Consider the following 15,139-nt stretch of genomic DNA (forward strand, 5'->3'; position numbering starts at 1 on the left):
CAACAGAAAAAAAGCCTCCATACTGCCAAGACCTTTGGTATGAATTACAACTGAACACTTACAGAACGGGTGCATTAAGAAATAGGAAACAGCAAAGCCCTGGAGCATGAGAGAGACCAATCATTAATAAATAATGATAGAACATAAAGCCATGTCGCTGGATGCTCATGAGGTCAGGTGGGTCTCGATGGATTCCTCTCAGTGTGTGACAGAAGAGGCTTCTCAGACTAAACCATCAGCAGTCGCGCTGTCGCTCCTGAGTGCTGCCTGCCTCTTGTTCTCTTCCTTTTTCCTCCCTCTGTCCACAGGAAAGAGCACTGAGTCAGACTCTCCACACAGACACAACATGGTCGCACGGGATGTGAAAACCAGTGTAAATGTGCAGTCATGGTGACTCAGTCAGCTGAGTGTGTGGCTAAATATACTGCTTTTTCCATGATCACTGTAAGCAGATCCTTTTCTCATTATGAATTCAAATGTTGAGAATACACAAAATTTGAATAAACTGTAAAGATAATGTAGGATTACAAACTTAATGTCAAGTTGCATTCTTCATCAGCATCAACTCACTGAATTGAAGCCTGCAGGTTGTGAATAGGTCCCCATTTTTAAGATTTCAGAACTATTTCAAAACAAACAAAACAAAACAAAATGAAGATGGACTGGCAAAGGTACAAGGATTTTAAAGCAAAAAACATGTTCACGAATTATATTAGCAGCTGAAACTGTAGTATTTACAGACGGGGTGATACAAGAAACACAATTTAACTAGCTGTTGTTTTAGTCTAATTTATACTCGAAACCTACATAACCACATTGACACGTAACATGAGTCACTGACAGGATACTGATCATAGTCTATCAAGAGCACTGGAAATAAGCTTCTTACAAATGAAAGCAGAGATGTGAATGTGTGTTGCTTTTGTTGGTGGGCTCTTGATGTGTTGCTACTATTACTGATACTACAGATCACATTACCATTACAGCAGCTGAAAATGCCACTAACATCTACAATAGAGCTAACATACATAAATGTGTTAACTGTGCTTACACCACGCTGGCAGCTCTGAAGCATCTGTACAGCGTATGGGTCTAAGGAAGTGCTGTGTGCAAACTCATTATCTCAGCCAAAGTGAAACAGGAAGAGTGTGGGATTAGTCCGTCTCTCATGCTGTGAGACGGTCTCTGTTCTCCCTCTGGGTTACCCTTTTAGTCTGGAGAGATCTGAAACTAGTGCACAACAAGAAGCAAACCTCTTTCCCGTAAGCTCTATGAGAGAGTTTTCAGCCTTGTTTCGCACAAAACAATGCTGCCAATGTGTGACATTTTCTGCCGTCAGTAACAATTTGTGAGAGTTGTGAGCAAAGCCAAAGATGCCAAACACACCAGAATGCCTACAGCTGTACAAATATTAGCAGACTTTAAGTGGTCCAAACTGCACTCCTGAGAATGGAAAAGCTGAACTTCCAGCCAAGACTCAACAGATCAACAGTGGTATGTACTGTATATGTTGTGTTTGAGGCTATTGACTATCGTGCTAACTGCCTTTATACGCAGCCACGCTGATTTGAAATATTGCTAGAAAGAATACAAGAGGAACCCTAACAAGCCCTCTAGTATGATCCTTTAATTTTTCAACCAAAACACAGAAAAACCACTTCTCAGCATCTGAATATGAAATAGCCTAAAGATGAGAGCTGCTGCTTATATCAGCAACTTTTAGTTCGAGAAGCGATGAGAAGAAAGCAGAGCTAGTGAGGAAAGTGCTGAGTCGAGGATTTCCTTCAATCTGGACATAGATCAATGGGTTGTTCGGCTGGCCTTTGGGCCCATACAGCGGGGGTTCCCAAACTTTAAAAATAATAAGTGTTTGATGTGAGATCATTAATTGGCTCATTAATTGTGACGCATCATGTCCGAGAGGAAGGGCTAGGGGGTTCAATACCCCGTTTTTTTTTGTTTTTTTTTTAACGTGTAAAAGAATATTGACACTTTGAAACAACACAACAACATTTACATAAATATATATGGACACAAACAAATTTGGACATAAGCATCCAATCCTGATCTGTTTGGCCTCCATCTTAAGAAGGAATTACTGATATACTGAACTGTGCGCCCTCACAGCAGTCACTGTCACCCATTATCTCCCAAAAAACTGCTCTGCCCCTGCATTCATACAGTAGTAGGAGCTGAGATGGATACAGTCCTCATGCATATTTCATCTGCTTCATTCTCCGTTTCATCTTTCTCTGAGCCGGGCTCCCTAGAGGGCCAAACTTCCTGCTCTGATGGTGTCAAAGTTCTTGTCTAATAAACAGTCAGCCAGAGCCACGTTGCAGGAACTTCAGCTGCTTTCCTGTCTGCCTGGCTGGCTACATGTACAGTGAGTGGGCGGATTCCATAGAAACCCTAGCATAGCATCCATGAGAACTGTGAGGGAATAAAAAGACAACCACTAAACAGTGCTCGGTGATTTTCCACAATGGAACATCATAGTATAAGAGCCACTGAGTAGAATTACTGTTCAGCTCAAAAGGAGCACTCCCTACCCCACGTCTTTTCAGTCTGCAACAGGACACAGACTTGTGGCATGAGAGCTATTTGATGTGCACTGTGGGTGTGTTCAACTTAACTTGTATGAGGCGAGACCAAGAGACTTACAATGGGTCAGACATCTTTCAGCTTCAAGGCAAACATTTTAACGACACTCCCCACGTGCGAGTCACAGTTGTAAACCCGCTTGTCCTGTTTATCTGGACGGGATAACTCAATAATATCACATCATCTGTCTTATTTTTGACTTGCACATCACACTTCTACAAGATGTTGTTCTTGCACTCAGGCTACAGAGGAGGCAGAAAAGAGGTGTGACATTCACGAGTAAAGCCATATCTCTGCTTTACTTTCAAAGTGGCCCAGATGACCCATTTACAGAAAAAGCAGCATTCAGTGAAGCCAGTGAGTTAGACTGAGATGCTTGTCAAGTATGCGCTCTGTTTCCTGGCTGCTGCTGAAATAAAAAACAGAGCCACAGGAAAAAGATGCGTGGAGCTGCCTTCCTTCACTGCTAGCGTACACACCTCTCAGACCAAAGCTACTGCTGTGCCAGTGCAATGCATTTTTCTCCACTGGCCTTTTGGTAGATGACACTTGAGGGGAAAGAAAAAAAAAAGAAGAGAGAATGGGGCCTGGCAAAGATGTGGAGGCCAGGAGTCATCTGTGCCTCTGCAAAGCAAAACGAATGAGTTAAAAGATCACGCAAAATTAGCTGTGACCTGCTGGCAGTTCACTGAGCAGCTTCACAGTCTGTCAGAAATAGAAATGCTTTGATTTATTCAACCGGCTATATTCCACACCAGTTCTCATTCCTGCTCCAATCGGTTCATCTCCCCTTATCTCCTCAATCAAAGCCTCCTCCACTGCAGCAAAGGACGTGCCGCTCCAACTGTATGCAGACCAGACCTCGCCTCTAAAGCACAGATAACAACTCTTTCTTCCAAGATCACACCGAGTGCTTTCCCTGAATGTGTGTGTGACAGTGGGAAAGAGAGCTGACTGGCCACAAGAGGCAGAGAAATGTGTCTCTGACCATATTAGTATTTTCCTCAAGATCCTCAAGATGAAGAGTGTGAGAGCTGTTCTTGACACTAAGCAGGGTCGACATTCCCAGAGGTATAAAGTCACATAGGGATAAACAATAGGGCTGAGGCAAACAGACCACAAAACTGTAAGTCATGCTACATACATGCATGAAGAGCCTTGGCTGATTTGACATCATGTCACTCTGCTGGGCTGAGACCCACAGACCTGTGAGACAGACCTGCAGCCCAGGATTCAGGAACCATACTGTCAGACCCTCTCTGTGGTACCACGTATACCACCAATCAGACATATTTCCATGTCATCTATTCACCACTCACTTTAAATCAGTGCACACAATCCTGGGTCTCATTTACATTCTTTTAAAAAATACTATAGCTCATTTCAAGAAGACGACTTGCATCTGCAGCAACATATTGAACTAAACAGTTAATTCCTGATGGCTTTACCTGATAATGTACGCCAGGAAAATTATTGTTAGATTGACCGGTACAGGCTTCCAAAACTGCTCTACTCCAACAGAAGAAATTCTCTAGCTAGTCTTGATTTTGTTTATAGAGATATAGTTGTTTCCACTTCAAACCACATTTTATATCAACAAAGACTACTGCTTATCATTACTCAAGCTGAAATTTGATCGTATATTATAAACAAGGCCATGCATTCTGAAGAGACCTGCAGAATATTTTCAACGGGTATATCACTTTGTTGCCTCTAACAATATTAAAAACACAGACTTTTCACTGCATTGACTGACAGGTCATTACAACACTACACAGCAACTAATGGACTTGATGAACTCCAACAGGATCAGCTGCAGCATTAGGTTAAGGCCAAGAGGTTCAAACTAGTACAGCTCTGTGACCTCTTTGATCCCGCAGCGCAAAAGTTACACATTAGCCTAAAATGGTAATTTTCAATATCTTCCTCAATCCCTCCCTTCTAAAATCATCACCAACCCTGTAAATTACAGGAAGGTGTGTCCACATATTTGGACATGAAGATGATTGTATCTGTGCACGGCCCTTAGACTAGTCATAAGCACAATTCTTGCTGGTTATATTAGGGTTACTGGATGTTTGAAAACAGTGCATGTACTCCCTTCCTGAGAGTAACTAGGTAGTGAATTCAGCATTTGAGCATCACAGAAGAGAACCACATCACTGCAGTATCTGCCTTTCACCCTTCTTACAAGAGCTGGACAAGGTCACTCCAAATGTTGTTACCCCACCCCCACCCTGACACATTTCATGTGTCAGTTACAGCACATGGATGAAGGACTCCAGCGCTACTGCTATTTTTTTCTACGCCACGTCCCTTAGTGTGTAGTAGACAAAAGTGAATCCAGGACACCAACACTGGAAGGACACATTCCTGAGTGTGTGGGACAATACTGAGAGAAGAGGCTGAATTCTCCTTTGAATGTCACACATTCATATGCACTTCATTTCTTCCCACTCTGCAAAGCGGTCAAGGAGATCACCAGGTCACATGTTCTGTCTAAAAAAATAAGCCATACCACTGCTGCACAACTGGACATGGGTGCTCCCACCATAACCCCTGGCTATAAATAGAAAGCCAACGACAGGAACTGCTTGGATAATGAGTTGAACAGAGGATGAAAGCAGCTACAGAAAAAACAACGGAGATTCAGTGCTCCATGCGCTACAAGGAAATACTGTACATAGCATGCATAGTATGTGGCAAGGTAATAATGTCTATGTGTTTGTGTTTGCTTCCATCAGTGGCAAACACAAAAGTTATGTAATCAATAATAAACTCAGACGGACCGCAAATTTGTTAATCCTAGTAGGTGCTGTCAGACGTCTTCATGTAATTTTCCTGGCTGCAAACATCAGACATCCAGCAGTAAATGTTGAACTGGATGTTTGTTCATTTTACTCAGTGCTATAGCCAGACAATCATCACACAGACACAAGAGCAGTGTTCCCTGGTGCGTTAGAGCACAGTCTGCCCTGATCACAACCCAGGGGCCGAAGACAGATTCCCAGATATTCCCCTTCTTGGATGGTTAACCATGAGAAAAACAAAGGCTGTAATTACCCACAAACAACATCCACATCGACTGCATCATAAATGACTGGTGCACTGCTCATATTTGAACTCTATTTCCTCCTGGCATAATCAAAAGGAACAGAGGAAAGTGAAAGCTGTCATTTGTTGCCCATTTGGTTTCTCCCAAAAGACCCATGCATGTACCACTGCAAGGCTGCTCTCTTCTATAAACACAAGACTACAACGTAAGCGCTGCAATTAGGATATTTTACAGCTTTCCTTTTTGTCATTATTGAGATGTCCAATAAGGCTGCACAGCAGGCCATGGCCAAAATAGCAATGGTTTATGATTAAACAATCATAAACCATGAAACACTTAGGTAATGTAGTTTACAAGAAAATGTTACGTGGCAAGAAAAGAAGTACACACAGTAGCTTAGTCAGGATAGTTCACCATAATGAAGCGTTTAAGGACCTATTTAAGACACAAAGAACACACTTTTACAGATAACTTTACTAAACACAACAAAGCCTTGTTTGACTGCTTCACATGGCACTGATCTAATGAGGAACAAATGGCTGGCTGATCATGTGAAAAAAAAGTGCTTGCAGCGCACTGAAAAGGTTCCACATTTCACATTTTGCTACCTACAGCAAAATGTGAAATTTACATTAAACACAGGAAAACCTAAGCAGTGTGGCTAACCTGGTAAATATTTTTATAACTTCATCTGCCAGTAGATTCACAGGTTTCTATTGGGGAGGAAAGAACGAGAATCTTATGCCAGAAACAGGTGCTAAACTGGGCTTAGCTATTGTATATAAAGCTCTGAAAGAAATCTGATTCAAATTCTTGTATTATAAGGATAAAATCAAATATATGTATTTTTCAAAGTTCAGGTCCTGTATTTTTGTGAGGTATTTGTTGTAGGAACCTGGGGGGACTTTACATTTTACAATGAAAAACTTACATGTGCTGGATATTGTATAAGCTGGTTCTAATATGTTTAATGTTTAGGACAGGTTCTAGGATTTCAAAATAATGTATATTACAAGCCACAGCATTTTCCCTCCAGAGATTTATAAATGGCAGTGTAGAGCTTCATGCTGGGAAAGTTTAACAAAGAAATGAACATAGCACATTAAATAGCAAAAATAAAAACTACTACTACTAAACCATCTTTCTGTCTTCTAGTCAAATTATTATCAAGGCAGGTGGGGGCTGCACTGAAGGGACTTGTGGTCTCAGTGTTTCTGTTATCTGGCCACAGCCTTGATTGAGTTTGAGCTGCAGTATTTTCACTGACCTGTCCCTTGATTACTTGACATGTTCCTCCACACTGGAGAAAATTCACAGAGTTGGCATTGCCGCTAAGAGACAACAACTGGCAACGATTACACTATTACTGTACAAACATTTTTACTTATAACCATAGTGGGACAGGAATTGAGCCAATAACAGGGATGTGTATAAAGCAGATGGGGAGTATTGATCGAGCAAGGATCCTGTTGAACTCACGACTCCGCATGGTGCAACGTTAGCAAAAGAACTGAAAAATTCAGGATGGATATCTGAAGCTGTGTCAAATGGAAAACAACATCTTGTATACGTCGGTGTTACTCGACTTTCTGTTCCCTAACATTAGTCATACAGTGACACATTCAATTAGCATGAAAACACGTCCTTTGGCTAATTTTGTGACAGACGTTGTCGTATGAGCAAAGACGCGTCTGCCTCAGAAAATGACTTTGTCATTAAATTAAAGCAACAGAGACGTCTGCTCTGACTTAATGCTGCTAACAAGCTCCCGGTCATCAAAGTCAGTTTAGCGTCGCGGCCAATTGACCAAACGAGCTGGTCCCGAGCGACTCTCTCTGACACCTTCTTTCATTTCCACCGTCAACAGAAAAGCGTTAACAGTAAAGTTTACACATTTCAAACACAAATCATTGGTGAAGAGAAGAACGAACGCTGTAGACTGTCAAAATAAATACGTATTAGCCTCTAGCTTCAGCTCACCTGTTCAGTAATGCTGCGGTACCGCTGTTGTCTGATCAGGATGCTGCTGCTGCTGCCGCCACACGCACGCCACTCATTAAAGTGTCACCACCGGCCCGTGCTGGAGCCGGTAGGTGGAGCGCGTGAAAGAGTTTGGCGCAGTGCTCGGGGAGATTTCTGGGAAATGTAGTCTTTCTATTGAGAGACAGAGAAACGGGGGAAATAAAAAGATAAAATACAGTACACATAAGTGTTTTTTTTGCAAGTGTCTGTTGTATGAGTAGTGTATTTAAATATATAAATGAGATATTTATCCACGTCTTAAAATGTAAGGACTACTTACATTGTCATTTTTTATTGCTGATTTCTTGATGAATATCCGGTTGGGACAGTGCCTGAATGTGGGACACTAAAAAAAAAAAAAAAAAAAAAAAAAAAAAAAAGAATGGGAACATCATCTACTGGATGAAGGTAGGAGTACTGAGGGGCTGCGGCTATTGAAGTCATACAGGTAGGTTAACTTTGTGTCGAATGTGCTGGGACATTTGAATAAATCGTATGACTAGAGGATAAGAGCATTTAAAAAACGGTTTGAATTACATATATGTTTCCTTTCCTGTTATTCATTCGTGGAATTATATAAATATATATATATATATATATATATTTTTTTTATATTTCCATTTTTCTCCGCTCTCCGACGTTAGAAATCTGACGAATCTGCAGACGCTTATCGTTGACTACATTCGCCTAAAGCACTGTCATTGAGAAACATGGCTGCCTCCACCGGAGCTGGAAACGCTGCTGTCTCCGACTCACAAGGTCCAGCTTCGGCTGGTCCGGGTCTGGACAACCCACCCATTCAGTACAGTATGATCCTGGACCATCTTATCGGGGACAAGAGGCCCGTAAAGGACCTGAACCCCGCAGTCATGGGGGGGCTGCCGGTGCCTCCTAAAAGCGAGGAGCAGAAGATGATCGAGAGGGGAATGGAGAGCTGCGCCTTCAAGTCTGTTCTGGCCTGTGTGGGAGGTAAGCAAAGACATCAGCATTATAAACATCTGAGGTTGTATTGTTTTCTGGTGTCAGAGCAAACTCCACTGTACACATGGAAGGAGGTTTGAAGAGGACACACGGATTTTTGTGTGAAGTTTACATAATGCAAAGCTGAAGTAATAGTTGAGTGACAAAAATCTGTTTTGATGAGCGATTAAAGTCATTGTTCCAGTAAAAATGCGGAGCATTACCTTTCCCCAGCTTCTCATCTGTGTGAATGTGCAGTTTGTCTTTGTCTTATGTGACAGTGAACTGACTGATAGTCATATATCTCAGATCAGAGGAGAATACCATCACAGCATGCATCCTTTATTCCTTCAGTCTGTAGATGTTTTTGTGTTTCATTGTTCAGACACTCATGTTGGTGTGTCTGCTTTCCTCAGGGTTTGTTCTCGGAGGAGCTTTTGGTGTTTTCACAGCTGGAATCGACACCAATGTGGGCTTCGACCCCAAAGACCCCCTGAGAACTCCAACAGCACGAGAAGTCCTCAAAGACATGGGCCAGAGGGGGATGTCGTACGCCAAGAACTTTGCCATCGTGGGCGCCATGTTCTCCTGTACAGAGTGCATCATAGAATCAGTAGGTCACAACACGTCTCTTCAAGATGTCTTCATTATGTGGGGCCACAGGCGGTGGACATAACCACAGTTCCATAAGCATGGTTGAAACTATGTCTGTGCAAGTTCTCATTCATCCAGGTCATTGTGTCCTAAGGGTTGATTGAAGTCCAGTTGCCTTCAATCAAGCCTGAGAACATGGTTGAAACTAATAACTTACACTAGAATCTATAGAAATTGTAAAGCTCATGATGCTTCTGTTCTGCTTTTTTAAACCTCCTCAAAATGGTCCAATAGCTCCCTCTGGTGTAAAACTGTTTGCTGTTGTCCTCACATGATGATTGCACAAAGCTGTCCAGCTATAAAAAAAAGACCTCATAATTCAAATTATTAAACCTCATATATAAAGCAGCATGCTAATTCTAATTGAAAGCCCTCACTGTTTTTTGGCTTTTTTCTTCTCTTCAGTTTTATTTCATCTATACATACCTCACATACAAATGCACAACAATCCCTTTTACTTGTGTGTTTTTTTTATTTGCAGCACCGAGGCAAATCTGACTGGAAGAACGCAGTATACAGCGGTTGTGTAACTGGAGGAGCAATTGGATTTCGTGGTATGTGACCCTGATACATTTCCTCTGATATTTTAAATTAAAAGCACTTTATCTCTGATGGATTTATTTTTCCTGTTTGGCAGCTGGTCTGAAGGCTGGGGTCCTGGGATGTGGAGGCTTTGCTGCATTCTCCGCCGCTATTGAATATTATTTGCGATGAACCATTAAAGAGCGGCTCTATGGACAAGAACTTAATCGATGCACATCTGGATGAGGCCGTGAAGACTCACGCTGTGAGAAATCCAACTTTGTGAATAATTACCTTCACATGGAGGATTGCTGCAAAAGCAGAGCGGACAGAAGTGACACATTCCTGTTTGTGTATGTTAATGCCACAGTGAATGGAAAAAGACTTGTCTGTGAATTTTCCTCTCATGTCTTATTACTTTCATCCTGTGGACAGTTTGAGAAAAGCAAACCTACTTCATATGGAGAATCACAACACTCAGCTGAGTGGGTCTGATTCTGTCAGAGGGATAATGATGAGATGAAAATGTTTTACACAGATCACTTTCACTCTGAGTCACGACCACCACAAGTCAAGACTCAGATAAACACTGTTCATCTTGTAGAACATTGATATGATGCATCAGTAACTAATCCACCTCAGAATTATTTATATTAAAGCTGTTTTTTGTTAACTTGGGCATTCAGAACTTTTTTCTTGATGAATTTTGTGTCCAAGACCAAAAAATTGTTTTTTGTTCAGTACTTCTGTGATTCACCTGAAGTCACAATGGACTGGAAATGCCTCTTAAACATTTTTGCCTGCAGTGCAGCAGTGTAATGCCTTTGGCGTGCCTCAAGGAGCCAAGAGATGTATATTTTTTCAAAAGGCACTGACACACGATTTGATGTTTCCCTGAAGAGCTGCAGTCCTGTTAAATGGACTGAAAATATTAAAGACCACACACACACACACACACACAAAACCACACAGGAGCATTTCAAGAGAGTAGATCAAACATTTACTCTTTTCGTGGAATATCTTTATCACAACTTTTAGATAATGATCAGAAAATTTAAACCATCTTTTCACTGACTCTTGATATGATATCTTGATATGTTCCATCCATGCAAGCTAAAACAGAAAGAAGCTTTGCAATGCAATACAATGGAAATGCAGGGAGCTGAATAAAAATTACACCATATGTTATTCATAATGAAAAATGTAACTAAATAATAATCCACTGGCATCCTCTTTGAAGCACTTACCTTTGGATGAATTCCAGTGTGCACGAGGCCTCCTCTTGGTACACCAGATTGAAGACGTAATAGCATGAGAAAAACACTGCCATTCCAGCCAATATTCTGGTGTGGACCCACAACCACTTGGCCCTCAATGCTAAGCATCCAGCTCGTTGGCATGAGCACATCACCTAAACATAAATAAACATATGCTTTATTATTGTTCTTCTGGCATTTTTAGATGCATGTTCTTTCTGTTGCCCTTCCACATGAACATATCCATAAATTAAACTAATTCATATTAGTCATTCATATAGTCTCTAGTTTTGCAACAGACTAAAAAAATACACTACCTAAGACGATGATTCTTGGAGACTCAGGAAGTGGCATTGTTCTCTCAATGTCAGCCGCTGTTGAGAACACCTGTAAGACAAAGAAAAAATGAACTGAAAACATTGTCACCATTTTGAATTGAAGACATTAACATTGCCCTCAGCTCAAATGTTGAGGGTAACAGAATCAAACCGATATAATTTTCAAAAGCTTCAACATACAGTGTAATAATTTTACACTTACATTGGCCTGTAAAATGAGCCCCTCAAACTTCTCCTTGAAGTGGGCCATCAGCAGCAGAATCACGCATGGGCATGGATCACACTTTTCTTCTTTGTTGTACTTGACCAGGATGCGCTCAACCTCAACTGCACTGGTCCCTGCTGTCTTGTGCTGGAAGTACTTATGGATCAGCTTCCCCTTCCCCTTCTTCCATAGCCTGCTCCATTTTTTCCAGAATGTTAATGTCTGTGAGTAAACTGAAATGGCTGAACATTTCTCTCGGAGCGAAAAGATATGGCCACTCAGTCTTCAACTCAGCAATCGAGGGGGATGGGCAGGCATTGATGTTTTTTCTTTGTAGGTAGTAGGTTGTTTTCATCCCTCTGCAGTAGTGCTCACCGCCCAGGGTTTTCCTCTGCACCTGTAGCAAGGGGACAGTTCAACAGCAAAATATGCATGCTTAATTAGGCTGGTTACTGATGAGGTTAAACAATTTAACTGCTTAGCCAATGTTAATTGTGCCTTTTTTCTATAACATAATCTTACCCAATATCAGATATAACTCAAACTATCTCTGCCCAGATGGATTCCTCCAAGGTCCCACCCCAGACTGATTCACTTGGTGGAGCTGTAAGAGATGACTGATGACTTGATTGGACTTCCATGCAATAAGAATAGCTGATATTGGCACATTAATTATATATAACTTCAGGTTCAGACGTCAACAATTTAATTCTTACTAATCACAATTCAAGTTATGACATCTTTGATTAAATTTGTACTTAATTCAATTTCTATCTTTTCTCTTGCGCTTTCACAGGCAGATGACTGATGTTTGACAGCAAAACCTTACTTTTTAATAGACACAATTTTGGACATAAGGGCAGGGATATATCAGATTCTTAGCAACAACCCTCTTCCAGTTCAAATTAAACCCAATAAAAACTCAGAGCCACAGTGGCTGCTTTAGATAATGTGCTGCTAGCAGCTAGCGTGCCTGCATTAGCCTTAACTTAACCAGTTTTTCACTAGCTAACGTTTGCAAAAACAGTGCAGTCTGCGTCCCACAATCCGTATATTCCGTATAAAACACGACTAAGATAAATAAAATAAAGTGAAATACCGTCGCTCTCACAAATAAAGAATCATTATACTTACCGAAATGCTGGTTTTGCAGCTTCCTCTTCACCGCTCTCTTGCCTGCTTCGTGTCTGTAGGCAACACGCATATTCTTTAACTTAAACGTGCAAAACCAGTCTGATATACGGTCAAATTATATTGTATGAAATTACCGTTTGAATAACATTTTAATTTTGTAGGCTAATAACGTGTTACTTACACTTTATTCACTTGATGGATCGGGTTCACTCCCCCGCGTCCGCCATTAACTAAATGTCATGTCCTCTTTCAAACCGCCTTCTAATAACAGTGTTTAATTGTAATATGTATCGATTACAGTTAGAACCCGGTGAGAACAATGTGACATGTATTTACACTTAGACATTTGCTACATAATACCTGAATTTCTTTGCACACTGGGCTTCTCTAATTTAGTCGCACTCCAGTGCTAGCTCTCTTCTCATTACATCTATCAGATGCTCTGGAAACAGACCTAGAGAAGCACAGAGACACACACAAGAGGGGAGAAAACGTCAGACAAGCTTTTACAGGATTATATCATACTGTAGACAGTAACGGAGGAAGACAGAGGCACATACAGGGAAACAGACAGAAGAAAATGTAAATGCAACAAGAAGTGAAGGAATGAGGAGAAACAAGCAAAGTAAAGCTGAGTAGTAGTAGTGAGTTGGTGAGATGGTGAGTACACCGGGGTACTGGTGAAACACAGGGGGAAAAAATGTAATTTTAAAATTGGGGGAAATAACGAAGACCATCTTAGGTGTCATCAACATCAGGTTCAGGTTAAGGTTGACGCTACTTTATTTGTACCCATAGGTAGATTTGTTTTGCAGTCAGTTTTGACACATATACACAGAACACAAAACACAAAGAAATTTAACACAAAACCATCACACATTTCTCTGGTGTTTTCTTTAATAATCTCACTTTCAAATACTGTAAATCATCAACACATGTAATCCAATAACTATGTTTTAAACTGTATCTTTATACTATACTGTAATTCACAGCGACTGTAGTCACAGCGACCGTGACCTTTGACCTCTCACCTACAAAATCTACTCAGTTCATCTTTGAGTGACAGTGAACATTTGTGCAAACTTTAAAGAACATCCTTCAAAGTATTCTTCAGATATCACATTTGCCAGGATAAAATTAAATATACGATCACAGCGAATGTGACCTTTGGCCTCTGACCTCCAGAATCTACTCAGTTCATCCTTGAGGCACAGTTGACATTTGTGCAAAGTTTGAAAGCCATCCCTCAAACGGTTCTTACAATATCACATTACCATGCAAAACATAAATATGGTCATAGTGACCTTGCCCTTTGACCTTTGACCTCCAAACTCCTTTCAGGTATGCCCAAGTTTGACAGAGAGACCTCAAGGTGGCATCATCATCATCCATGAGATTACTATAGAGACATCATGTTAGGGAACATCAAAGCTCAACACTATGGGAACATCAAAGCTCAACACTATATAGTGACATCACTATTTATGATGACATCATATACAGTGAAGAATCACATATAAATAAGGCTGCACTTCTTCAGACAGCTATCTTTTCTTGTGACACAAAACTGTGAAGAAGTGAGCAATTGTGAGCGGATAACACAGAGACACCAGACAAGATCAAGACAGCCTGTTACTTCAAGCAAGAAGACAAGCAAAAAAACAACCTGCTACTTCAAGCAAGAAGATAAGCAAAAAAACAACCTGCTACTTCAAGCAAGAAGACAAGCAAAAGGACAACTTGCTACTTCAAGCAAGAAGACAGGCAAAAGGACAATCTGCTACTTAAAGCAAGACAAACTTACCACCTATAAAGATGTCAAGTCCTACCTTCACGTCAAACAACAGGAGGACCCCAAGACAGGGCAGAGTCAGGAACAAAATTTTTGCGCTTCAAGATGAAATCAAGAAGCTTAATGACATGTTGGAGAGGGAAAGGGCCCACCTTCGCAGAGAGCAAGCCTGGAGAATCCAACTCTGGCAAGAGTTGGATGAAACCAGGAAAGAACTGGATAACCAGAAAGCCCTGAAAGAACTTCACATGAACAGGGCCAAAGAGGCAAGAAAAGAACTAAACAAGCAGCAAAAGCGCAGATGGACAAGACCAGCTCAAGCTATGAGCAAGGACAATTTTGCAGCTGAGCTTGCGGCAGAGAAGGAGAAAAACAAGGCTCTCCAAAACGAACTGGAGAGTCTGAGACATTCTCACCAAGAGCTCAGCCAAAGTTATAAAACTGATATGCTTAGAGCCAGGCAGCAGGCGGACAATCTGCAGCATGAGCTTAAAAATCAAACTGAGTTTCATGCACAGAAGGAGACACAGAGCCTGCACTTTGCGCAAAAACTGAAAGCTGAGAATAACCGCCTTCGACAAAACATGGACAAAGAGA

The 15,139-nt window shown here is 41.2% G+C and overlaps 2 protein-coding genes and 1 long non-coding RNA gene across 3 annotated transcripts in view; 1 reads left to right on the forward strand and 2 right to left on the reverse strand.

Moving 5' to 3' along the window:
- specc1 (sperm antigen with calponin homology and coiled-coil domains 1) overlaps window positions 1-7,727 on the reverse strand; it is a 65,191-nt gene extending 57,464 nt beyond the window's left edge. The window contains exon 1 of the mRNA XM_041052500.1: window positions 7,640-7,727. The gene's annotated coding sequence lies outside the window, so the exon portion shown is untranslated. The remainder of the gene's footprint in view (window positions 1-7,639) is intronic.
- A 651-nt stretch (window positions 7,728-8,378) lies between these two features.
- timm22 (translocase of inner mitochondrial membrane 22 homolog (yeast)) lies at window positions 8,379-10,484 on the forward strand. The gene is made up of 4 exons (XM_041051754.1): window positions 8,379-8,650; window positions 9,058-9,254; window positions 9,777-9,849; window positions 9,933-10,484. The coding sequence occupies exons 1-4, from the start codon at window positions 8,392-8,394 to the stop codon at window positions 10,007-10,009; spliced, it is 606 nt and encodes a 201-aa protein (XP_040907688.1). The 5' UTR covers window positions 8,379-8,391; the 3' UTR covers window positions 10,010-10,484.
- Window positions 10,485-11,116: 632 nt separating this feature from the next.
- LOC121191127 lies at window positions 11,117-11,731 on the reverse strand. The gene is made up of 3 exons (XR_005895066.1): window positions 11,614-11,731; window positions 11,391-11,460; window positions 11,117-11,228 (listed from the first exon to the last, which is right to left on the reverse strand). It is a non-coding gene; the product is annotated as an uncharacterized LOC121191127 (long non-coding RNA).
- Window positions 11,732-15,139: the final 3,408 nt, after the last annotated feature.

This window comes from Toxotes jaculatrix, chromosome 12 (genome assembly GCF_017976425.1).
Source record: "Toxotes jaculatrix isolate fToxJac2 chromosome 12, fToxJac2.pri, whole genome shotgun sequence".
NCBI lineage: Eukaryota > Metazoa > Chordata > Actinopteri > Toxotidae > Toxotes > Toxotes jaculatrix.